Source organism: Lemur catta, chromosome 2 (assembly GCF_020740605.2).
Source record: "Lemur catta isolate mLemCat1 chromosome 2, mLemCat1.pri, whole genome shotgun sequence".
NCBI lineage: Eukaryota > Metazoa > Chordata > Mammalia > Primates > Lemuridae > Lemur > Lemur catta.
Genome location: NC_059129.1, coordinates 59,774,271 through 59,801,008, shown reverse-complemented (window position 1 = coordinate 59,801,008; position 26,738 = coordinate 59,774,271). Strand labels below are relative to the sequence as shown.

Below are 26,738 nucleotides of genomic sequence, written 5' to 3'. Positions count from 1 at the left end.
CTCCTCTCTCACACACATTCATAAATGTTTCCCTCTCTACAGAATCATCCCCTTTAACATACAAACATGATGTTATTTCTTCTATACTAAAACAGGAGCAAAACCAAACCAAAACAAAACCTTCTCCTGACTCTACTTCCTCTGCCAGCTGCTACTCCATTTCTTTTTCTGCTTTGTACGAAACCCCCTCAAAAAGAGTTGTCTGTACTTCTGCTCTAGAATTTCTCTCTCCTGTTCTCTCTTAAATCCACACCTGCCAGGTTTTCCAACCCTTCCCATTCCACTGAAACTCCTCATTAAGGTCCCTAATTCCCCGAATATTGCTAAATCCTCTTTTGACACAATGAATCATTCTGTCTTCCTTGATATACAGGTAGTTCTCAATTTGCATGGTTTGAGATGCACCATATAGCAAAATAACCCAGTCCCCCCGCCCCCAATAACATGGTTCAAATTCCAGTTACTACAGTTTTTTAACTGTGAGTGATTGCATAAAGTACAAACCTCTCTGTCAGGTCTTTAGTCCACTAATCATGATGTAAATAAATAGATGCATATCATAGTCAGTGATAATCACATCATTTCTTTCAAAGTCTGTTGGAGATTGGTCACTGTGTGTAAGTTTTTCAGTTCACACACAGACAGCAAAGTGTGTAGCTATGTTGCCTCCTTGTCTCTCAGTGATACACTCACATGATATTTTATAAAACTGGATCATTAAAAGAGGGAATTGGCTAACAAAGATGAAACTGCAGCAAAGAAACAAAAAGTGCTAGCAGTGAAATTCAAGTCAAACATAAATGGATTTATAGAAGAAATAGCTGGCTGTGGGAATGTTGACACAGCCGCCTTTCAAGAGACTCTAGATATGCAGCCAGAGGAACCGGTGAAGGTGGACTGACAAACTTAAATGAGGAAAGTGATTGTAATGAAAAGAATGAAGATATCCCAGATGCCCACAAAACACTTCACATTAAAAGAATTCTCAGAGATGTTTCATTCTGATTAAAGGAACTCAGGAGATATTTTTATAACATTGAAAGCAAAGATAACAAAATGTTGGAAGTTGATTGAAACTTAAACAGGAATATGACAATTCACCAAAGACATTCACTCTGTATCATGAGTTATGCAAAGAGAAGAAGGCAAGCACTATTCAAACTACACTTGATATATCTTGATATATTTTTAACAAAGAAAACACTTTAAATCTCAATGTTCCCAATGTTTTAAATCACAGTGTGCTAAGTAAAAATTAGTTTTACTATTTTTTCATTTCCATATACATTTATAACCGTCAGAGTTTTTAATGTAGTAACAAAAATTTTTAAAGGGCACAGAAAAAGAATCCTAAATTTTCCCATTGATTATTAACATTTTTTGCATGGTCATTTTTACAGTCCCACTGTACTGTGTAAAGGGAGGAATGCCTGTACTTTCATTTGGCTCCCACGACACCATATTCACTTGGCTTTCTACCTCTCTCATTGGTTGTCCTTTTCAGTTTTCTCTCCTGCTAGTGTTGGAGGACCCTAGAGCTTAGTCCTTGGAGCTATTCTCTTCTTTATTTACACCAATTTGGAGATTTCATCCAGTCTTGTGACGTAAAATATCGTCTATATGCCACCAACTCCTACATTTACATCTACAGCCCAGACCTCTTGCCCAAATTCCATATTGACATATCTAATAGCCTATATGCTATCTCTCCTAGGCTATCTGCTTGCTATCTTAAACCTAGTATAGTACATCTAAAACCAAAATCTCCACTCCAGCCAAAAAAAAAAAACCCCACAAAAACCAAAACAAAACCAAAAAACCTCCTCTACCCACAGTCCACATCTTCCCCATCTCAGCTGATGGCAATTCCTTTCCCCTAGGTGCTCAGGCAAAAAAATCTTGGTGTCATCATTAACTATTCTCTTTCTTTCACATCCCCTGTAAAATCTGTCTGAAGTCGTCCTGGCACTATCTTCAAAGCATATCCAAATCAGACGACTTCTTCCCGCCCCCACTAACACCACCCTGGGCCATGCATCATCATCTCTTGTATGGATTACTGCAGTCTTCTCCTTAATCTCCCTTTTAATCTATTTTCAACACAACAGCCAGGGTAGTTCTTTTAACACATTAACTGCCATGGAGTTGTATTTAACTCACTGTAGTTTTGACCCCGGGGCCATGTGAAGCATATATAAAATTTTATTTGTTGATATTCTTGTTGTTATAATTAATATTGACAATTTAATTCTAAAAATGTGGATTAAATGAACATAAGTCAGTAAATTTCATTTTTCTATTTATGTTTACCTTTAAATTACACTTGAAGTTTTTATTCTATTTTTGTAATAAAACACTCTGGCCCCAAGGAAAAGTTTCTGGGTTGTTTCTGCAGCAGTCAATGCATTAAATTATATGTCAAATTTTGCCACTCCTCTACTAGGAACCTCCCAATGGCTCCATTTCATTCAAAGAAAAGCCAAAACTTTTCCAAAGATCTAGTAGGTTCCACACAATCTAGCCCCTTGTTAATTTTTTAATCTCATCTCCTACTCTTCTTCCTCTCATTCCACTTCAGCCACTCTCACTGGCCTACTTCTTGCCAATGTTCCTTGAGGACTCTAGGCTAGGCATGTTACCACTTAGGGCCTTGGCACTCACCATTCCTCTTCCTGAAAAGCTCTTCCTCCAGACATGTATTTGGCTAACACCCTCAAGTGCTTGCTCAATGTCACCTTGTCAAGGTGCAACCACCTGTCCTGATCACTCTTCAGAAACCCTTATTACTCTTATTTTGCTCCATTTTCCCATAGCACTTATCACTAATATACTATAATTTACTTATTTATGTTATTTATTTCCTCTTGCTCAGAAGGTCAACTCCAAGAGGACAACTTCTTTTCTATTTTGTTTACTGATAAAAGTCCAAGGGCCTACTGATAGTATCTGACACATAGTAGGCATTCAATAATCACAGTTGACCCTTGAACAACATGGGTTTGAACTGCACGGGTCCACTTATATGCAGATTTTCTTCCACCTTTGCCAACCCTGAGACAACAAGACCAACATCTCCTCTTCCTCCTCCTCCTCAGCCTCTTCAATGTGAAGATGAAGACCTTTATGATGATCCACTTCCACTTAATGAATAGTAAATACATTTTCTCTTCCTTATGATTTTCTTAATAACTTTCTTCTTTCTAGCTTATTTTATTATAAGAATACAGTATATAATACATTATAATATATAAAATGTGTGTTAATCGACTGTTAATGTTATTGGTAAGGCTTCCTGTCAATAATAGACTACTAACAGTAGGCTATTAGCAGTTAAGTACTGGGGGAGTCAAAAGTTATACATGGATTTTTGATTGTGCGGGGGGTTTGGTACCCCTAGCCCCTGCATTGTTCAAGTGTCAACTGTATTTGCTAAATAAATGAAGTTGAAAAAGTTCTAAGTTACCAGTTATTATATTAGACCCAGGGAACATTCTGTGTATGTCTAAGAACTCCCACCTGGTGAGGGAAATTGGAAAATCTAAATGTGATTACTCATTCATTTTGCCAAGAACTACTTCCTGAATATCTTGAATGTGCCAAAGGCAAAATGAACCCTAGGCAGTCAAACATACTTATCCAATTTTGATGCAGGAGCTTCTTGCTTTTGGATATGCTTCTGAATTGACGAGAGTGCTTCTGGCGTATACTGGGCAGCATTGCTCTCCATGTATTTCAAAACATACTCATCTGTATCAAGGATGACGAACCGGTGGCCAAACACTGGGGAGAGGGTAGCAATATACTTAGCTTTGTTATGTTTCTCTCATGCAATCGGGAATAAAATAATATTAACCCTCCAATGATAAATTCACAGATACGCATTGGTGACTAAGACTGATGAACTTTCAATAGCTCTATAAACTACTATGCAGTAGTTTCCTCAGTGTTTAGGAAACTCATTGTCAACATATATAGCCAAAAAAATGCAACCAATTTAGAGTTTAATTGATAAGGAAGGACATTAAGATACTATATATACAAGAATATTAGCTTTAATCTTAGCTGGAACATAGCCTAATTGTCTTTTACATGAGTTAAATAAATTAAATTCCAACTAAGAACAGAACTCATTCTCCCAGCCAGTAAAAAATTCTGAACTGTGTTTAGACCTACCCTCAATCATAGCACCAATGTAGAAGTCACTAGGGCCATAGTAGACGGGGTTGTCCGCCGTAGAATTTGGTTTAACAACTTTAGTCCTGCCAAGGTACTTGCCCCCAATGATCCCAGAATTGCGAACAGGAGGTTCAAAGATACTGATCATGTCAGTAGCTAGAAAATAAGAAAAGACGAATCGGCGGTCTTTGTCTTCTGGTATGGGGGATTCCTAGAAAGGTGAAGAAGAGGATACTATGAAGGTTCATGATCTATCCATATGGCCCAAACTTAAATGCCTGCAGGGATCTGGGTATAGGATATAAATGATGCAGTTTGGGTTCATTTAATATAAACAAACAACATATGGAGGAAATCTCTGGTGGCCTGGGAAAGACATGCCTCCTCTAAGGGAGGCTGCCTAAACTCAACTCCAGTTGATTGTTGCCTTATAAAAATGTAAGCCCAATGTTGCTTGGTCTTTCAGTTTTTCAAAAGATGATAAAAATTTGGATTACTATATAAAACCCCTGATTTTAAAGTGTTGACTCCAACTCTTTTAAACACTATGCAGCCCAAACAAAACACATAGTACTAGAGTACATATTGGGCTACATTCTGCCCACAGGCGCGAGTTTGAGACCTCTTGGTTGACATTAGGTTGACAACTTTGTGAACACTAAGATGATTATGAAAGGTTTAGTTTTGTAAATGAATCTATTTATATACATAATATTGAAAATAAAATTTAAGAAGGAAGGAATAAGAGTAATATAAATCACATAATTGAAAGTAATTCTTAGAAACTATCTTGCAAACAAGACTTTTCCTAAATCAAGTCACAGAGTGATTACACAATTCTTAAGGAATAAATTCCAGCTCAAACAAGCCTTAACACTGACATGCTCATTCCTGACTAAAATCTCACTTTGCAACTTCAGCAAATATCTTCTCATTCAGACCATGGAATTATAATAATTTCTCATCTGTTGAAGAAAGCCATTAGGTTTTCTCTTAGTAAAATAATTCTAAGAGTCTCCAAACCATTTTGATTGGACACCCATGAAATAAAAATATAAAGGCTGAGTACTAGATCCAATGGTTAGTTGAGGAAACATATAACTCTGATGGCTGTTATTCTAAAGTTTATAGACAAAATGGACAATTGCACACAGTCCTGAGACAGAAGAAGATCTTAGTATATAAAAAGTAGCCTCACCAGTGCAGCCAAATAACGAAGCACCTTATTATCATTCAACAGCATTTTAATAACATTTGTTTTTGGAGCTTTTGGAATGAGAACAAAGCAATTCTGAGCAGAATCTTCAAAGAGTCCAAAACCATTATAAGGAGGTAATTCCTGGAGACATACAGGAAACAAGAAGTAAGGCAGATGCTACTTGTGTTAAAATTACATTAAAGGTAACTGTAACTTCCTTTAAAAAACAATTCTGGAAAACATTTATTCAAAAATATTTTCTATATATAAAAATATAGTAAAAAACCAACATATCATTTATTCCCTTCTTTATTTATGGATTTTACATCATGTACACTGATCGAAGAAGTAACTGTTGATGCTACAAAGTAACTCCCAGGGCTAGATAGAAACTATTGCTGACGTCCACTGACCCCTCACTACCAAAACAGAGCCTGATCCCACCCTCAGTCTCAATGCAGATGACCTCTGGTCATCCTAAAATGGTGAGGCCCATAGATCTGTCTGTGACTTCGTTGTTCTAGGGTGTGAGCTTCACCCTGGCAGATCTGGAAACTGTTTCCTCAGTCCACCCAAAGTATGTATGCGTGTGTGCGCGTGCGTGTGTGTGTGTGTGTGTGTGCACGCACGTGCTAGATTTGGGGGAGGGGTGGTCAGGACTTCATTCATGCTGCTTTTCCTCCTATCTACCGCCATATTTCTAATATTTTTATTTCTTGATTTTTGAATCACAGAAGATGATAGCTATACTTTTCTGAGTACTCAGACCCCTTGTCCACACAGGACCCCCTTTTCTTAGTGAAGAAGCTCATTTAGGAAATCAACTTTCAGATGCAAAGGTTATTTGATGAGTTGGTGGGAAAGTATACATTGAGCTTATATGTTTCATTCGAGCTCCAGGAAGAACTTGAAGCATCAGTGTAGGATGCCAAGTTTCATTTCCCTAAGAACTTTAGGTCAGAAACTAAGTTTTCCTCTTCCTATCAATGCTGGCAAACATCAGCAGTGTTCTGTTTCCCTGACTCCTTTTTGCTATGCTTTCTCAGGAAACAGCTTGTACCACACTTTTTCACTTGTAGATACCTTCCCAAAATCTCTTTATATATTGTATGCAGACATCTTAATATATTAGTTCATATGGTCCCCAGTACCATCTATAACAGGGTATTCTCTCAACAATGAATGACTCTACTAAATTCATTCAAGGTGTATGATTGGCAATACTGACTCCCTCACCCATTTGCTGGGGTTGCAGTTAATGTGCTCATCACGGCTAGAATATGACTAGTAGATTCAGCGGATGGACAATGGCCTAATTTGCTTCAATTGCAAAACCACTACTCAATGAATATACAGGTTACCACGGATAGAGGGACCCTGGGCTGAGATCGTACATGCTAAGCATTTGAATTTTCTCTGGAGGCTAGGAAGAAACTGCAAAGTGGTGAAACCTGAACTTGCTTTGCATCTGTACCAACATACAGTGAGAGCACCCTGGTTGGAGAGTGGGGGTGGAGGTTGAGATTTAAAATAAGGAGGTAGCTATAAGCCTGTGTGCCTTCTTCCTAAATTCCTATCGTGTTTGGACAGACCTGTTTTTCCTTGAATCACAACTTATTTCCCTTGCTTGGATAAAGACCTTCCCTAAATATCGGCCCATATGCCTGGGGTCCTGGTACCTTGCTTCTCATACTCCAAGCTACTGCCTGGGTCCTGTGCTAAACTAGAAGAGCCATTCATCTGAATGTGGACATCATCACTCCCAGACATTCCTGCTCATATGACCCACTTACCAGAGTTTCTGCCTGCACTTTCTTAACCAAGCTAGTACACGTGGAGCCTGAGAGTTCCATAATCCTTCAGATACTACTTTTAGGGGCCACCCCCATAGCAGCTTAGCTCTCCTAATTCTGGCTTCTTCCTCTTCCCTGCCAGCATGCCTCCAGATGGAGCCAGCCTGAGATAAAACACATCTGGCCACTGGGTCCATGTTTACTTATTCCTGATCTAGCAGATCAGCTTGACTTTCGAGTGCCATGATTCTCAAATTGAATATATCCACTTCATATCCACTTCTGTCCCTGACCATTGTCTTGGCTCTAGCTTTATCCCTCTAGACCTTGCTACTGCTTTCTTTTTTTTTTAAATTTATATATATTTTTAAAATTTCAGAATATTACAGGGGTACAAATGTTTTGGTTACCTAAATTGCTTTTGTATGGTTTGAGTCACCGTTATGAGTGTGTCCATCACCCAGATAGTGTGCATTATACTCGTTAGGTGTGAATTTGCCCATCCCCTTCTCCCCCCTCCCACCTGCTGGATTTCCAATGAGCATTATTTCCATATGTGCACATAAGTGTTGACTGATTAGTTTCAATTTAATGGTGAATATGTGTGGTGCACTTCTACTTATTAAAAAAAAAGTTAACTGTAAAACAGTGTCAGGCAGGTCCTTCAGAAGGTATTTGAGAAGACAGCATTGTTATCATGGGAGATAACAACTCCATATGTAATACTGCCCCTGAAGACCTTCTGGTGGGACAAGATGTAGAGGTGAAAGACAGTGATATTGATGATCCTGACCCTGTGTAGACCTAGGCTAATGTGTATGCTTGTGTCTCAGTTTTCAATAAAAAAGTTTAAAAAGTAAAAAGAAAATCAAAAATAGGAAAAAGCTTATAGAATAAGGATATAAAGAAAAAATATTTTTGTACAACTGTAAAATGTGTTTCTGTTTTAGGCTAAGTATTATTACAGAAAAGTCAAACAGTTATAAAAAAATTAAAAGTTTATAAAGTAAAAAGTTATAATAAGCTAAAGTTAATTTATTATTAACAGTATTTTTTTTTTTTTTCTGAGACAGAGTCTCGCTGTGTTGCCCGGGCTAGAGTGAGTGCCGTGGCATCAGCCTAGCTCACAGCAACCTCAAACTCCTGGGCTTAAGCGATCCTACTGTCTTAGCCTCCCCAGTAGCTGGGACTACAGGCATGCGCCACCATGCCCGGGTAATTTTTTCTACATATATATTTTAGATGGCTAGATAATTTCTTTCTATTTTTAGTAGAGACGGGGTCTCACTCTTGCTGAGGCTGGTCTCGAACTCCTGACCTCGAGCAATCCACCCGCCTCGGCCTCCCAGAATGCTAGGATTACAGGCGTGAGCCTCCGCGCCCAACCAATTATTAAAGAAAAAACTTTTTTATAAATTAGTGTAGCCCAAGGGTACAGTTTTATAAAGTCTACAGTAGTGGCCAGTAATATTCGAGGCCATCACATTCACTCACTACTCACTCATTGACTAACCCAGAGCAACTTCCAGTCCTGCAAGCTCCACTCACAATAAGTGCCCTAAACAGGTGTATCTTTTAAAAATCTTTTATGCTGTATTTTTCCTGTGCCTTTTCTATGTTTAGATATGTTTAGATAAACAAATACTTGCCATTGTGTTATAATTATCTACAGTATTCAGGACAGTAACAGGTTTGTAGCCTAGAAGCAATAGGCTGTACCATCTAGGTTTGTGTAAGTACACTCTATGATGTTCACACAACAAACTTGCCTACTGAAGCATTTCTCAGAATGTATCCCTGTCATTAAGGGATGCATAACTATATTTGAGGAGATAATGACTCAAAACTTCCTAAATTTGATAAAGACATGAGTATAAATATCCAAGGAGCTTAACAAATTCCAAGTAAGATAAACTGAGAGATACATTATAATCAAACTTTTGAAAGACAAGACAAAGAGAGGACCTTGAAAGCAGCAAGAGAGAAATATCTCGTTACATACAAAGAACTCTCAATAAAATGACCAGCAAATTTCTTATCAGAAACTTTGATGGCCAGAAGGCAGTAGGCCAATACATTCAAAGTGCTAAAAGAAAAAAAAAACCTGTCAACCAAGAATACTACAGCCATAGCCATAGCCATATCCATATCCTTCAAAAATGAGGGAGAGGCTGGTCCGATGGTAGTGGGTTATCAGAACTTATTAACACTAGTGTTACCAAAGTTGGTATCCAACCCCCCACTGCTAACTTTGACTGGCTTTAAAATAAATAAATAAATATAGCCGGGCGCGGTGGCTCACGCCTGTAATCCTAGCACTCTGGGAGGCCGAGGCGGGTGGATCGCTCGAGGTCAGGAGTTCAAGACCAGCCTGAGCGAGACCCCGTCTCTACTAAAAATAGAAATAAACTATCTGGACAACTAAAAATATATATAGAAAAAAATTAGCCGGGCATGGTGGCACATGCCTGTAGTCCCAGCTACTTGGGAGGCTGAGGCAGTAGGATTGCTTAAGCCCAGGAGTTTGAGGTTGCTGTGAGCGAGGCTGACGCCACGGCACTCACTCTAGCCTGGGCAACAAAGTGACACTCTGTCTCAAAAAAAAAAAAATAAAATAAAATAAAAAAATAAAATAAATAAATAAATATATACAATTTTAAAAACTAAAAATACGGCCGGGCGCGGTGGCTCACGCCTGTAATCCTAGCCCTCTGGGAGGCCGAGGTGGGTGGATCGCTCGAGGTTAGGAGTTCGAGACCAGCCTGAGCGAGAGCCCATCTCTACTAAAAATAGAAATAAAAATTATCTGGACAACTAAAAATATGTATAGAAAAAAATTAGCCGGGCATGGTGGCGCATGCCTGTAGTCCCAGCTACTCAAGAGGCTGAGGCAGGAGGACTGCTTAAGCCCAGGAGTTTGAGGTTGCTGTGAGCTAGGCTGACACCACGGCACTCACTCTAGCCCGGGCAACAAAGTGACACTCTGTCTCAAAAAAAAAAAAATACTACTACTAATAATAATAAAATAAAAAAAATGAGGGATAAATTAAGACATTCCCAGATAAACAGAAGCTGAGGGAATTGGTTACCACTACACCTGCCCTGCATGCAATGCTCCTGGGAGTTCTGCAGGGTGAAATGAAAGGACACTAGACAGCAACTTGAAGACATATGAAGAAATAAAGATCTTGATAAAGATAAATACATGGGCATTTACAAAATTATTGTATTATTGTAACAACAATTTGTATCTTTGTTTTCTACATGATTTAAGAGACTGATACATTTTTAAAATAATCTAAAAGCTAGTATTGTTGCAGCTCTCGTTTGTAACTCCACATGTTCTCTTCTACATAACTTAAGAGACTAAAGTATTTAAAAGAATGTTTAACACCACTGAATTATACGCTTAAGATGGTAAATTTTATGGTATGTCTATTTGACCACAATAAAAAAATTTTAAATTAAAAATAAAATAAATAAATTTCTAAAAAAGTAATAGAATGCTGTGTATAAATTAAAGCCTTGCAGAGGAGTATAAAAAGAAACATCTCTTGTCATCTCCTGCTTCCCTCCCCACTTGCCCATTCCCACATGTTGAATTAACCACTGCTAATACAGGGTGTCCCAAAAGTCTCCCTAAAAAGGAAAAATTTTGTAAAATTTTGTAATGATTATGTTACAAATAAAGGTATATTTAGCTACAATTTCCCATTTTCCCTATGTATGGTGACTTTTGGGATACCCTCTAGTAAAGTAGCTATCTTTCTAGGTCTTTCCTTCAGCATATATAAGCAGATATTATATAGAAAAATTTACAAAAATAGGACCATGTTATAGATACATATTCCCTTAAAAATATGTTATGAACAGTTTTTCATGTTAATATATATAGACTTACTGCATCTTTTTTTTACAGGCCTTATAGTCTTTTAATTGTAAGGATATAATTTATTTTGTCAATCTCCTTGTACTTTGTTTTATTACAAATGATGTTACAATACATATCCTTCTACGTATCTTTTTATAGTCCCCAAAGTTATATTTTCTAGGCCAAAGATAAGCAATATTTTATTTTGAAAAAAATTAAAATGGTGACAAACTGCCCTTCAGAAAGTTTATTCTGATTGGCTTTCCCATTACAGTATATGAAAATTTCCATTTTTTTCACATAGGGCAAACACTAGATACTATGAATCTTGTAAAATTGAACAGATCCAAAAACCTCACTATCATTCTATTTCCCTGATTATCAATTAGGTTGGGGGCCTTTTCATACTTTTTTGACCATTTATATTTCTTATTTTGTAAACTACTCTATTACATGTACTTTGTCCATTTTGTGTGTGGGGAGGTATTCACTATTCACATAGAAGTCCTTTTTTTCCTTTTTCTTAAATTTCTACCTCAGAAAACTAATTTTATCACCACACTAAGAGCTACTATCCAATTACCTGTTTTACAGGAGGTGGTTCCTGCTTGCTCACATCAATACGTGGCAAATCAGAGATTCCAAACTTCTCTTTGTAATACTGTCGAGTAAATGGATCACAATCATAAATGAAGAAAGTTCTCCCAAGGATAGTAAGTGGTTTCCCAACGATGAAGTCTTTGGCAGTATACCATTCCAACACCTCTTGATCAGAGATTTCCAGCACACACCGAGGGAAGTTTTCTAGCACAAGATGGTGTTAGAGAGAAAAGAAGAAGAAATGAATACAGGAAGAAAGATTGACACACAACAGCCAGGCGTTCCTGAGAACCTGGGGGAGTAGAGTCTTCTGCTCTGGTTAAGTGTCAGGGACTTCCCCACATTCCCACCAGAGCATAAGGCTATATATTTCTATCTGTTGACAAGGCACATAAATAATATCCCAGATGGGTTTTGTAAAGTCTCATATTCAGCTCAAACTATCACTACAAATCACTAATCTTAGAAGAAATCATTACAGGAGGAAAGAATATGCACCCTTCTATAAGGATAGTGTCTTAGGTGTAGGAGAGATCTAAGTTATTTAGTTCAACTTCCCACCCATTTATCCATTCATCCAACAGATTTTTAGTGACCATCTGTATCATGTACTGGGTACACTGCTAAATACTGGGAATACAATAATTAAAAATATAGATACAATTCCTACCTTCATGATGAAAATACTCTGTTTAGGGAGACAGATACTAAACAATTACGCAAAGGATGGTTTCATGGTTGCAATCATTGCTATTAGGACAGTGTGACCTAGTCCTGGAGGCAGGGGGCAGGGACAGTCAGCAAGATGATTACAATAATCCATTCATGTGGGAATCAATCATGCTTTTTAATTTTGAAATATTAAGGGGGTACAAATGTTTTTGTTACATGGATACCTCTCATAATGGTTAAGTCGGAGCTTTTAGTGTGCCCATCACCTGAATAGTGTTCATTGTACATGATAGGTAGGTTTTTACCCCCCCATCTTCCCTCCTTCCTGCCTTCTTGATTTCCTATGACCTTTTCATTTCTTTGTGCCTGTCTGTGCCCATCGATTAGCTCCCAATTATTAAAGAGTACATGTGGTATTTGTTTTTCTGTTCCTGAGATACTGCATGTAGGATAAAGGTCTCTAATTCCATCCACATTGCTGCGAAAGACATTACTTCATTCCTTTTTATGGCTGAGCAGTACTCCATGGTATACATATAACACATTTTCTTAATCCAATCATGAATTGATGAGTACTTAGGTTGATTCCACATCTTTGTGATTGTGAATTGTGCTGCAATAAACATTTGAGTGTAGGAATCAATCATTTTTCAAAAGTAGAATCCATCTTGCATTTTTGGAATAAATCCAATTTTGTTGTGCTGTTTTATGAGAACTAAGGGTTAACTTGTTTAAGATTGATTCCCTGCAGCCTGGCCTCCATGGAAATCATAAGGGTCAGTTAGTTCTGGTAGAGTGCCACATCTTATAGCTGTAACCACAAAACCTTGACAAAGAACCACTGTCACATGGGAGATAAGAAGTAGGCTGTTATGCTCCTAACTGGTAATTACTAAGATTGAAAAATAGAAAGAAGGCTTAGTTTCTGCTATATCATACATAAAGGCTTGGACTCTGGCCCTTGATTATGGGAAAGGAGGGGCTGGTATTTCCCTAATCATGCATCTTAAAAGCTCTACAATCCAAGGGATCCTTTTCCCAATGTCTAGTGTCTAACCCTACAAGATCCCTTTGGGCTGCTGCAGGAAGTAATGGGCAACAGGGTACATAGCTCACGACTACATACGTTTCCCTCAGTATACCATATTCCAGGAGATCTGGTATATGTGTGCATGTTCTGTCCAGCCATTTGCCTTTGTTTGCTCAATAAATTATTTTTTTCATGTACTGCTGAATTTGGTTTACTGATATCTTGTTTAAGATTGTTGCATATACCTTCATAAGTGAGGCTGGCTGTAGTTTTTCTTTCTCATGGTGTCCTTGGTTTCACTGACTTTTTTAAATGGATGAATTAAGGAGTTCTTTATTTTATTTCTGAATGAGTTTGTGTTAAGCTTGGAATTATGTATTCTTTAAATGTTTGACAAAAATCCTCTGTAAAATTATATGCACCTGGTATTTTCTTTGTAGGAAATTTTTAAACCGAAACTATTTCTTCAATGGTTAAAGACATTTGATTCTCTGTTTCTTCTTGAATAAGTTATATTTTTCTAAAAATTTGTTCATTTTACCTAAGTTTTCAAATTTATTGGCAGAAAGTTGTTGATATTATTCTCTTATTTTATGTTTAATCCCTATTACATCTTTAAGAACACCTCCTCTTTCATTTTTAATATTATGTATATGTGTCTTCTTTCTTTCACCCCTTAATAAATCTTGTCAATACTTGTCATTTTATTAGTCCTTTCAAAGAAACAACTTTGGGTTTGACAAATCTTCTCTGCTAACTTTGTTTTCAATTTTGTTATTTTCAGGCTCTTGTTTTATTATTTCCTTCCTTTTAGTTTCTTTAGATTTTAATTTTTAGATTTCTAACTTTTTGAGAAGTATGCCTAGCTTATTTATTGTCATCTTCTTTCTTAAATAAACATTTAAAGCTATAAATTTTTCTCCAAGTACTATGTTGGATGTTATCTAATTTTCTGTCTAAATGATCAGTCTAATACTGAGAATGGGGTGTTGAAATCCCTAATTATTATTGTATTAGAGTCTGTCTCTCTCCCTTTAGACCTAATAATATTTGCTTTCTATATCTGGGCACTCTAGTGTTGGGTGCATATATGTTTAGAATTGTTATATCCTCTTGCTAAATTGATCCCTTTATTATTATATAATGACCTTCTTTGTCCCTTTTTACTGTTTTTGACTGAAAGTCTGTTTTATGTGATATAAGTATGGCTTGTTTGGTTTCAATTTGCATGGAATATCTTTTTCCATCCCTTTACTTTCAGTCTATATGTTTCTTTATAGGTAAGATGAGTTTTGCATAGGCAGCATATATCTGAGTCATTTTAAAAATCCATTCAGCTAGTATATATCTTTTAAGTGCAAAGTTTAATCCATTTACATTCAAGTTATTACTGATATGTGAAGGTTTGCTCCTGTCATTTTTGTTGCTGAGTTTTAACAGTCACTTTATATATCCTATGACAAGTACTTTGTCAAATATGTTTCACAAATATTTTCTCTCAATCTTTAGCTTCTCTTTTCATTTTCATAATAGTGTCTTTTGAAAAGCAAAAGCAAAAGTTTTAAATTCTAACTTTTTCTTTTATAGTTAGCAGTTTTTGTATCCCGTTTAAGAAATATTTGCCAAACCCAATGTCACTAAAATTTCCTGTTTCCTTTTAGAATTTTAACGGTTTTTACCTCTTACCTTTGAATTAATATTTGTATATGCTGAGGTAAGGGTTGAGGTTTATTATTAATTTATTTTGCATATGGCTATCCAATTGTACCAGCACTATTTGTTAAAAAGATGATCCTTTCCCCACCAGATTGTCTTTTAATCTTTATCAAAACTCCAACAACTATATATGTGTGGGTCCATTTCTGGACAATTCATTCTGCTTCATTGATCTATATGTCTATCTTACCAGACTGTAAAGCCTTTGAAATATGGGCTTATACTAGTTTTAGATTTACATTGCCTAGCATGGTGCTTTCTTCATCTATGTGGCTGTTCAATTAATACTATTTGAATGATTGAATGAGGCAATAAAGATGCTCAGAAAGTTAGGAAAAACATTCAACTTTCTGGAGCACGAGAATTCTAACTAAGAGGTGTTCTAGATTCATTTAAAAGGCAAGATCAGGCTGGGTGTAGTGGCTCATGCTTGTATACCCAGCACTTTGGGAGGCCAACATGGAAGGATTTGCTTGACCCAAGGTGCTTGAGACCAGCCTGAGCAACATAGTGGGATCCTATCTCTACAAAAAATTAAAAAAAATTAGCCAGGCATGGTGGCACATGATTGTGGTCCCAGCTACTCAGGAGACTGAGGTGGGAGGATTGCTTGAACCCAGGAATTGATTGTGCCACTGCACTCCAGCCTGGGTGACAGGGCAAGACCCTGTCTCAAAAATAATTGAATAAATAAATAAAATGGCACAATCAAACTATGAAAGACAGTTTAAAGGATAACTAACATATTTAGACTTTCAGAACCTCATGCCTTGGGTTTAAGAGCTGAATAGGCTTTTGTTAGGATAAATATCCATTTTGACATTACCTGCCACCTACTGGTCACCTGTAATTACCCTCAACAAAAAAATAACTTCCAGAATTCCTGATATTTTAACTCCATCCATCATAAATATATAATTCTGATTAATCTTAACTATTAAAACAAGGCCCTGGTAGAGAGAACTTTTAAAAGATACTCCCATAACTTCCTTATTACTGTCCAACACAAACTCTTTGCCTAGCGACCATCTCTTGGCTGCCCCTAAACATGCCATACTTGTTCCTAATTCCCAATCTTTGCTCTTGTTCTTCTCTCTCGTGTGTTCTTTCTCTTTGTTATCTGCCATTCTAAATCTGGGTACCATCCCAGCTCTTCCACAAAGACTTCTTTAGTCTTTCAGGCTCACATCTCTCTCCTCTGACCTCCATCTGCATGACAAAACTAATTACATAATCAGATAATCTGATATAGTCGTGTTATTATTTAACAGCTTTATGATTTTTATATGACTTGTCTCCCTAGTTACACTAGAAGTACCTCAAGGACAGAATTCAGGGGCTGGGAGTTACATTTTCATTTTATGCTCCATAGCACTTAGCACATAAAATGGTTTCCATAGCAGATATTTAACTATTGTTTAACTAAATTTAATAAAAATCACCCATTGAATAAATGCCTTTGAACATCAATTAGATGCCATTCCTTTAAACCCACCATTTCACTTAAAGGAATTATTTAGCTGGTGGGAGCTTAGCCTTTTCTGTATTGTTACCTCATGACTAACAATGACTCTCATAAAAACATGTGTTTCCTGCCTCTTAAAAGGACCCCAGATCTGTCTCTAGGCTGTCTCTCCATACAACTTTGATAAAAAATTTTTTAATTTAAAAACCATTTAAAGTTATAGAAGCGGAAGTTATAGAAGAGGATGATTGCAAATTTTAGACATAGGTCACATTGATGAGACAGAGACGAATGTAGAACCTGAAATTTCAAGGGATTCAGTTTCAGTGAGGCTTTTTCCATGACACCCTGAATATATTTCTACTCTTTCTTTTTATCTACTGTAAATCTAACATTTGTTAGCTCCAGATGGCAGGAATTTCTGGCTCATTTAAGCACTCTGGAAGGCCAAAATTAGTATATTAGTCCCAGTGTCACTGAACTCCAAGAGGGTTTTATAGGAGGCTGAGTATAAGAATATGTGTGGTAGGCAGCAGCTAGACTATGCTGAACTAGGGCACAGATCCAATTGTTGCTATTTGAGAATATAAGCTGTGTTCGCAGTTATTCTCAATTTTCAAAAAAAGAGATATTTAATGTGAACTCTCCTAATTTTAAAATGATAACCATTTTCAGTCCCTTTTATCCTTTTTCCCGAATCTCATTCTCCTTTCCCTCCCATGCAACTATTCTGATCTGCAGCTTTTTGATTGTGCACTGTGTACTGTTTTGCATGTATTTCACATTATGTAAATGTTATTATACTATATATCTCATTTTACTTCTTTTTTTCCTATGCAGCACTATATTTTTAAGATACATCCATTTGTTTTCTGTGTATATCTTGTTTATTGCTTCTAACTACTGCGTATTAATCAAAATGTATGTTCACCATATTTTGTTTATCCACTCTCCCAGTGATGGAAATCTCCAATTCCTTGCCTTTTAAAAAATAACACTGCATTTTTAAAAAAATACACTGTGCAGGCCAAGTAATACTGGTGGATAGGGTGAATTTAGCCTCAGACTATCAATTTGTTTATAACCTCTAAACTAGACAAACTCCTTACTCAATACTTGGAATTGCTTATCTCCTAGTTCCCAAAAATACAGTAAAAAGGAAAAAATAATGAATGTATTTATGGAATTGTGTTAGCCACCCAAACACTATAGATGTCATTATATGTGACCAAGATGACATTTGCGTAAGAGAAAATTCTTAAACTACTAAGTCAATAACTGAAGAAAGCCAGCTTATCTCAGGAAACAGTAGACAACAGGTATCTACTGCCATTTTGGTGTATTCTTACTCTCCAACATGCCAGGTTGTTTTAAACCAACAAAGAAAAAGCTGGGGTTGACACAATGGACTCCACCTCTTATGCGTCACAGACATGCCTTTTCCAATCTCAAGTCAAACCATATAGAAACCTCCTGTTTAGAAAGTAGTTGAGGTGATAAGCAAAGTCAGGAAAGCATATAAGGAAATGCTAAGCTATATTCTCGAATGACAATAGGTGTGTTTGAAAAATGTATTAGTAATCTAATGTTAAATTGTTTCAGTTCAGAAGTCTTGCTCTACGGCACTTTACATGAAGCTCCCACTTTTGTTTTTGTTTTGTTTTCTTGAACCGGGTATCAGTCATCTCTATCAGACTGTCTCAGAGGCATGCCTGGACCAAGAGGAAAGCAAAGGAGGAAAGTTGTGGGAAAGCCATTTTCTGAGCACCTGAGAAAATATAGCTAAAGCCTCCCAAGAATAAAGGAATAACCACGCTGCTTAAGCAATTCCTTTAAGATTCTAAAAATGTACCAAGTAACAAAGGGTAAACTGAATCAACATACTTGCATTCTCCACTAAAACCTTGGGCATACGCTGCCGGTTCACTAGGAGTGGGAAAGGATCTCGCCCATCATTCCGTTCGTGAACCTCTCGAATTTCCACCGTATCATCCATAAGATAGTAATGAATGATATACTTCCGACATTCACCGAACATGTTGTCAGTATCATCCCAGGTCGCATAGAATCGAAGAACCTTTGAGGAATCCAAGGTAGTGACTCAAGTTAAGAATCCTAAAAGTGGAGAGTGTAACTTAGCTACTTTGGCATTTATGTACCAGACAATGATGAAAAGATTAGCTGGAAAGACTATGAAGTAATCTCAGATGGTAAATTGAAAAAAAGAAATATTCATCAAAGATACTAAAACATCTGAAATTATGTACCACATGTCAGCAGCTGGAAAGAATTAAATAATAGGATTATAAGTTCGTGCCAAGAAAGAACAGCTCACTTTGATCCAAAATATTAGTCAGCGAAAGAGAAGCTGAATTAAAAGAGCAATAAGGTCCTTTATATAGTGGTTTATATATATTAATAAAGGTACATGTGAATATGATTTATATACAATTAGTACGGAAAGAATTTTCATTTATTAACCAGAATTTATTTTTGGTCCCATCAACATACATCTTCTATTAATAGTATCAACACAATCTTTAAATACAAAATAATAACAGATATATGATTGACATATAAAAAATCTTTAAAAGACCATGCTAATGCTAGGTTAAATTTTCTGAACTGTTAATAAAATGAGTTACATTTTTGGGGAAAAAAAAGCAGTGAGAGTGATCTCTGCCTTTTCTCTTTCCCTTTAGTTACAAAAAAGAGAAGATTCAAATCTGCTTATATACATCAGCTCACAAGGGGAAGGATTACAAAGGTTGGAACAAAGTTGGAAAATGCTCAGAAAGTTCTGTACTCCAATATTAATATAACATTTAACAGGGAAGTATCTGCAATGGAGTTTCTGTGAAATTACCTGTTTTAAAGTTAGAAACCTACATATATACAATAGCTTTGAAATTTCCCAATAATTCATTTAAGGTTTCCCACAGGATTCTATGAGATTAACTCATTATTTGGGGAAAGAAATGGTCAACTGGAAATGTAAAGTGGGAAGCAGATGTGGCTCAGGAATAGTTTTAAGATTTAAATATTTGGTGGGATTCACAAGACTTAACTCCACAATCTTCTCTGGATCTCTAATATGAAACTTAGGCCTTCCTATATTTCTAAGCCTAGATGAAAACAGAAAGACAGCACTGTACCCCAAAAGTTAATTTACAGATGTAATGTTTCAAAGTAGTTACCAATACAGCTACCCAAAAGGCTTGCCAAGAAATTCGTGCCATAATTGGAAACTAGTAAATCTACTGAGGTGCTTAGGTCACTTACTTGTTTGTCAAAGGTGAGAAACTGCTTGAGCTGATCAAAGTCCGATGGGGTGACATACTTACGAGGAGGCTGTTTCCGGAGTTCAGTGTAAGGATCAAGAGCCATTTTCTCTGGTGGATTTAATTCAATTCCTTGACTTTCCAAAAATGTCTAAATAATTCAAAATTAATAATGATAATTTTTCTTAGAGCTCCTTAGAGTAAGTAATAAAGCGATGGTCTAAAAATAAGTGTAATAATAATTTCTATGCCATTGCTCAAGTTAACCATTAATTTGCTGCTTGAGCATATTGTATTGTCTCAGCTGTATTGTCTCCAACTGATCCAACTCCATAATGCAGATAATAATTGATAATTACCTGAAATACTCTATACTGTAAAATTGCTAGGTAATATGCTAAGCTAGTTGGAAGGCACAGTGACAAAGTCACTGAATTCAAATATGAATTTAGATCAATAAAATTTAATTAGGTGTCCAAGAACGGAGTAAATTCTAGGATTGCTTACATACATACATCTGGAACCTAACCATGGTTTCAAACAATATGTAATTTGTATCAGGTATGGGGGCAAACTGCACAATGGCCAAGTTAGGATGAAATCATATTCCCAACTTTCCAACTCACTTAAAACAAGCGTTGTATATGATTAAGTCCCTCTCCCTCACCAAAAAAGAAAAGAAAGCATATCCACTGGTTATTTTAAACCAGAAAATGTTCTAGTGAAATAGGAAAGAGAAACCAAGTACTCAAATATCACCAGAAAAAGTTAAAGAAAGCATCTGAATTTGACATAATCTTGAATTTTCCTTTTCTAATTATGAATAAACACAAAATTATTTTCAGAGTCATTATATCTTTTAATACAACTTGACATTTCATTTTCTTAAAAGCACCACCATAAACTGTACCTTTTTTGATAATCAGAAAAGAACACTTTTCGTGATATTTGTTAACATTATAGAAGTAAAAATTAACCTAAAATTTGGGTTTCTTTTGAGAATTGTATGGCTTGGTTTTGAACAATTCAATAGAGAAAACACAGAACTCAGAGCCAAAACATGTGGGTTCTAGTATTAGCTCCACTGCTAACTAGCTTGTGATCTTAATATTTAATGTTTTATTAGACAGTCTCCAATATCTTTTCAATATAAAAACATTGAGATCTTCTATTAAAACTATTGAGCTGGAGATAATGACTAACAATAAAATTTTCCCTTTAGATGGTGGATCAGTATAGCAAGATTAACTAATTGTGGTATTTAACGAGTGTTGTACTCCCTTCTCTTACTTTCAACAGACATTCAGGCCCTTTTTTAACTTTATCCTAGAGATCCTGCAGGCATGCAGAAGCTTCTTGAAGTTGTCTGTTTTTCCTGTCTCTTAGAAAAGCCTTCTAAACTCTTTGAAGAGATTATTCTAAAATGTCCCAGAAGGAGGGGAGAGAAAAGAGAATGCCTTTGAGGGAAGGAAGAGAGAAAGGGGAAAATTCCCCCACACTGGAAATGACACAGGTTGGAGGGTCTCAGAAGAATAGGATCCTACGTGAGTGCTGCAGGGTCCTCTGAGCACACGTTCAGCTTTGGTAGTCAGAACCATCAGTCTCAGGCATTCCAAGTTCCAGGATCTTACCTAGCACCAAAGCCATTGGTCACTGGATAATCTATGGGCCCTGTCTATGTGATCCTTTTAGGTCTGGGAGTGCATCTGCTTCCTTGTTCATGGGGCTTGGAATCTTTTTTTTTTCCCTTTAGCTGCCACCTGCCCAGGTATAGGATGGGCTTGGAATCTTTGGCAAAGCTGAGTGTGAACAGAAACACCAGCTGTTATGGATCAAATGTTTGTATGCCCCCCAATTTCATATATTAAAGCCCTAACTCCCAATGTGACTATTGGGAGATACAATAATAAAGGAAATAATTAAGGTTAAATGAGGTCATAAGGGTGAGGCCCTGATCCAATAGGATTAGTATCCCTAGACGAAAAGACACAAGAGAACCACCTCACTCTTTCTCTCTCTCTCTCTCTCTCCATGCACATGCACTAAGAAAAAGTCCTCTGAGCGCTCGGCGAGAGTTCGCTGTTTGTAAGCCAGGGAGAGGACCTTCCATATAACCTGACCATGCTTGGCACCCTGATATTGGACTTCCAGCCTTCAGAACCCTGAGAAAATAAATGTCTGCTGTTAAAGCCACCAAATCTATGGTATTTTTGTTATGGCAGCTCTAACTGGCTAAGACACTAGACCAGTTGGATTGGGGCTCAAGTTGGTTATACATTATTTTTTGAAAAAAAAAAAAAAACAAAAAAAACAATATTTCTTGCACACTAGCATTTGTAGAATAGATTCACATATGCTACATCAGCAATGATATTTTTTTTTTCTGGGACAGCTAAAGAGGCCAAGAAGCAATGATATTTTAACAAATAAAAATACATTCTAGATCTATGATTTCTAGAGCTTTATTTTTTAATGTGTTCAGTCAATTCTGTCTATAGGACCAAACAGTTATTAGGTAAGGAGGTGTGGTGGTGATATATTTGAACAGGTGCTTCCTGGTCAAATCACACCATAAAGACAGCTATTTTCCTTAACCACTCATAGGTCTAGTCTGAATGAAGAACATTGAATTAGATGTTTATAAATTTTAAACTTTCACAGGAGCCAACTTCCAACCTAACAGATCAATTGTTGAGAACATAATTCAATCTAGTCGTCAGTGCCTGAAATAAATAGCTCTAGTCAAATATCAGTTATTAAAATACATTGATTCTCATTACTCATGGATTCCATTATTTGTAAATTTTCCTACTCACTAAAATTTATTTGCAACTCCAAAATCAATACTTGCCACATTTTGCAGTCATTCACAAACATGCACACAGTGGCAAAAAATCTGAATTGACCAAATGGGCAAATTCTTAGCGTAGGTTGAACAAGATGAAGTTCTTACTTCTTATTTCAGTTGTCACATTGTAAATAAGTATCCTTTTTGAGGTCTTTTATTGCCCCACTTTTTGCATTTTTGTGCTTTTTGTTGGTGATTTTGCTGTTTAAAGTGGTTCCGAAGCATAGTGCTATAGTGCTGTTTAGTGTTCCTAAGCACAAGGCTTTGATGTGCCTTATGGAGAAAATATATGTGTTAGATAAGCTTTGTTCAGACACGAGTTACATTTCTCCTGGGTGTGAATTCAATGTTAATGAATCAACGATATATATTAAATAAGGTGTCTTTAAACAGAAACACACACAAAGTAGGCTACATATTAGTTGGTTGACAAAAATGTTGTCACCAGAGATTGGCTGGAACCTAACCCTATATTTCCCCTAAGAGCAATGGTTCAGTATTCACTAATTCAGTGTTTGGGGTGACTTTATAGGTCTTAACTGCTATGATTAATGAAAATTGACTATAACTATATTAGATCAACTGCTCAGTGATGAACTTGTAAATGTTCAAATTGTCCATACAGACACAACTATAAAAATAATATCTTTAAGTTGAGATAACATTTTATAATTTCTCACTGTTGGTAGAATTCTGAACCTGCTTGTGATAAACATGACCTCAGAAACCTAAAAAGCAAGATATCAAGATATGTTGGAAGGGGACACTACCTCAAAAATGGTCTAGCACCTCCACTTTCTATACTGTTTCTCTCTGTTGCTTTGGAATGGCACTGATGCCATGGCGCCTTTCTTCCCTTCCTTCAGGTCTCTGTTCAGGTGTCATCTTATTAGTGAGACCTTCTCTGATTAGCCTTTATAAATAGCCTCCAAATTCCATCTCTTCTATTCAGCTTTAGTTTCCTCCACAGCTCTTATCATTTTCTGACATATTACATATTTATTTGTCTCCTCCAACCAGAATGTAACCTCTATAAAGGCAAGTCTTTATATATGGCACCTAGAACAGTGCCTGCTATACAGCAGGCACTTAGTAAATATTTGCTAAATAAACTACTAGGAGAAAAATTAAATGAATGAATTCATAGGAGCTCAGTGCATGGCAAAAAATAATCACATTTGGCATTAGGTAGCATGGGATAAAGGACATAAAATAATTCAGAAACTCTGCTGCTGGAAGTATTTTTTATTAATAAAACTAAGACAGATTTGGGATTGATTTAATTCCTTACACTTTGTACTAAAGAAAAGTTATCAAATCCTCTATATATGTAACATTAAGAAGTTATCTTTGTATTAAAAAAAATTTATAAAATAGAGAAAGTAGAGGACTTTTCTCCATATAAAAAAGTTTTTTTTCATTTAAAAATGGTTTTATTTCAGGAATCCTTTAGATAGCAATTTTTCCTAAAATAGACCAAGTATAATTTACCAAAAAAAACGTGAATTGCACAAAAAAGTTTAGGCTTATATCTGCTAATAGAGGTAGTGTGATTTTTGTAAACTCAAACTTAACATAAAATGTTCAGCGGCTCTTCCAAATTTCCATTCCAACAGGGGTGCTATTTCCCTCCTCTCTACTTGAACTGCCATGGGAACTGGTTTCTTACCAAATGATTCAGCTATGATGACAGTTTAATTTTGAGTGAATATGTATCAATATCATTTTGAAAAAATGATGTTACTACATGGTGTTGGCACATATCAGCAACCTACACACCCACACAAATACCTAGTTAAGATGCATAATAATTCACACAGGACAAATTACCAGTGTCCTCCCCTTACCCTAATAAATTAAATGTATCCTTCCATAAATTAGAATGATGCCTCAGACCCCACAACTTCCAAAAATACATACTATACCTGTGTGAATCGGTCGCAGTCAACAACATGGAAAGTTTTGCCATAAACTGTGATGTTTATTCCTCGATTTAGGTCTTTCCAATGGTAATGGTCTCCCCGGTCATTCTTGGCTAGCCGCTGGCGTTTGATTAATTTGCCTTGAGGGATCCCAGAGTTTTCCACAACAGGCTCTATGATAGACATGCTGTCATCTTCTAGATAGTAGTAAATGTTTACCTGACGGATCCTATAATGTTCCTCAGTTGATATAGGAACATCTTCTTGGAAATAGGCATCAAATTTCAGCACCTATAATATACCAGAAAAGGAGAAATGGTGTAGTATTAGTTTTCCATTATCTTCTAAAAAAATATCAAGTGCTCTCCTGAAAAGAGAACCACATGGGGGGATTTGAATACTTATCACTTCTATCCTCTAAATCAAGAGTTGGCAAACTGTGGTCCATGGGACAAATCTAACTTGCCACATGTTTTCTTATATGACCTGTGAGCTAAGAATGTTTTTTACATATTTAAATGGATAAAAACATTAAAATCATATTATTTCATAACATATGGAAATTATATAACATTTACATTTCAGTATCTATTAATATAAGTAATTATATGAATAATTAACACTTATTTGTTAATGGCTGATCTCCCATCACAAGGGCAGAGTTGAGTAGTTGTGATAGAGATACACGGACTATAACTACAGACTGAATTGTGTCCCCCCACCCCAATTCATATGCTGAAGCCCTAACCTCCAATGTGACTGAATTTGGAAACAGTCTTTAGGAGGTAATTAAGGTTAAATGAAGTTTTAACGGTGGGGCCCTAATCCAATAGAACTAGCGATTTACAAGAAGAGAGAGATAGCCCCTTCCCCCAATCCCCATGCACAACACCCAGGAAAGGCCACGTGAAGACATATTAATAGCAAGAAAGCTGCTGTCTATGAGCCAGGAAGAGAGCCCTCAGCAGAAACCACATCAGCTGGAAACTTGATCTTGGACTTCTGGACTGCAGAACTGTGAGAAAATAAATGTCTATTATTTAAGCTACTCAGTCTGTGGTATTTGTTATGACAGCCCAAACAAACTAAAACTACTGCAACACCCAGAATATATACTACCTGATGCTTTACAGAAAAAAGTTTGCTGACATCTCCTTTAAATACTCACAGTGTGTGTAGACTATCTACTGTGTGTGTTTCTTGGTGAGACAGCTTGAAGAACTTAGCACTGCTAGCTTCACCTTCATGACAGAAGTCCCTCCCAGAACTTCTGAGAAAGAGTAAAAAATTTTGGACAAGACTATGATTTTTGGTTTCAAAATGAACACAGAGGCTCAAGTTCACTTCTTTAGAAGTAGAATTCCTTGAAAATGCATATTAATAACACATTTATTCTTACACTTTATGTTAATGACTTTCAAATCCTCGATCCACCACAGAATCTCTGTAGGGCATGTAAACACCCTCGCTGTGCTCAGGAACACACATATCATGTCAAGCAAACCACTGGTGCTCTGGGAAGCATCAGCATCAAGTCAGAACGGCACACTGATTACACATTTAAAAAATACCACATGCTATTATAAAAAGCTTATGTTGACATGCTTTGGGATTAATTTTTATATTTCTGTTATTCTATTTGTATTTTTAATCTTCTTTTCAAGGAGACTAAGTATCAGAATGGTGTTCTAGGTAAGCAAGAGAGTTTACTCAAATCTCTACTAGATTAAGAGAACAAATCAAGACCCTGAAATGAAGACACATATAGCTCCATGAATGGGAAGATGAAATAATTCTATACATGAATGCTGTTGCTAAAAAAAGTATAATGTCAACTGTGGAAGAACAAGATAAAAACAAAAGAGAACTGGCAATTACCTAGGAGATATGTGAATATGATGAAGTCCTTAGAACTCATAATAAAAAGGTGAAATAGATGAGTGCAGTGGAATGTTTAAAGGAGTAAAATAACATGGTAAAAGGTAAAGGTAATTTTAAAGTAACATTTTAGATCAACTACAAAGAATTGCAAGTGGGGACACGATCACAGTAATTCATATGTGAAATGGCCTGTATTTGAGCCATAGATTTACAAATACACAAAATGTTAAAGCTAGAACTGATCAGCTAGTCCAACCTCACTTGTTTTACAAGGAGGAAAATGAG

The 26,738-nt window shown here is 36.4% G+C and overlaps 1 protein-coding gene across 1 annotated transcript in view; it reads right to left on the bottom strand.

Annotated features, from left to right (window-relative positions):
- Window positions 1-26,738, bottom strand: part of EFHC1 (EF-hand domain containing 1) — a 45,513-nt gene that overhangs the window by 10,313 nt on the left and 8,462 nt on the right. Inside the window, exons 3-9 of the mRNA XM_045543730.1 lie at window positions 24,576-24,863; window positions 19,804-19,953; window positions 18,406-18,598; window positions 11,622-11,842; window positions 5,375-5,515; window positions 4,174-4,387; window positions 3,633-3,780 (exon numbers count right to left, since the gene is read on the bottom strand). Coding sequence (XP_045399686.1) covers window positions 3,633-3,780; window positions 4,174-4,387; window positions 5,375-5,515; window positions 11,622-11,842; window positions 18,406-18,598; window positions 19,804-19,953; window positions 24,576-24,863 — 1,355 coding nt within the window. The remainder of the gene's footprint in view (window positions 1-3,632; window positions 3,781-4,173; window positions 4,388-5,374; window positions 5,516-11,621; window positions 11,843-18,405; window positions 18,599-19,803; window positions 19,954-24,575; window positions 24,864-26,738) is intronic.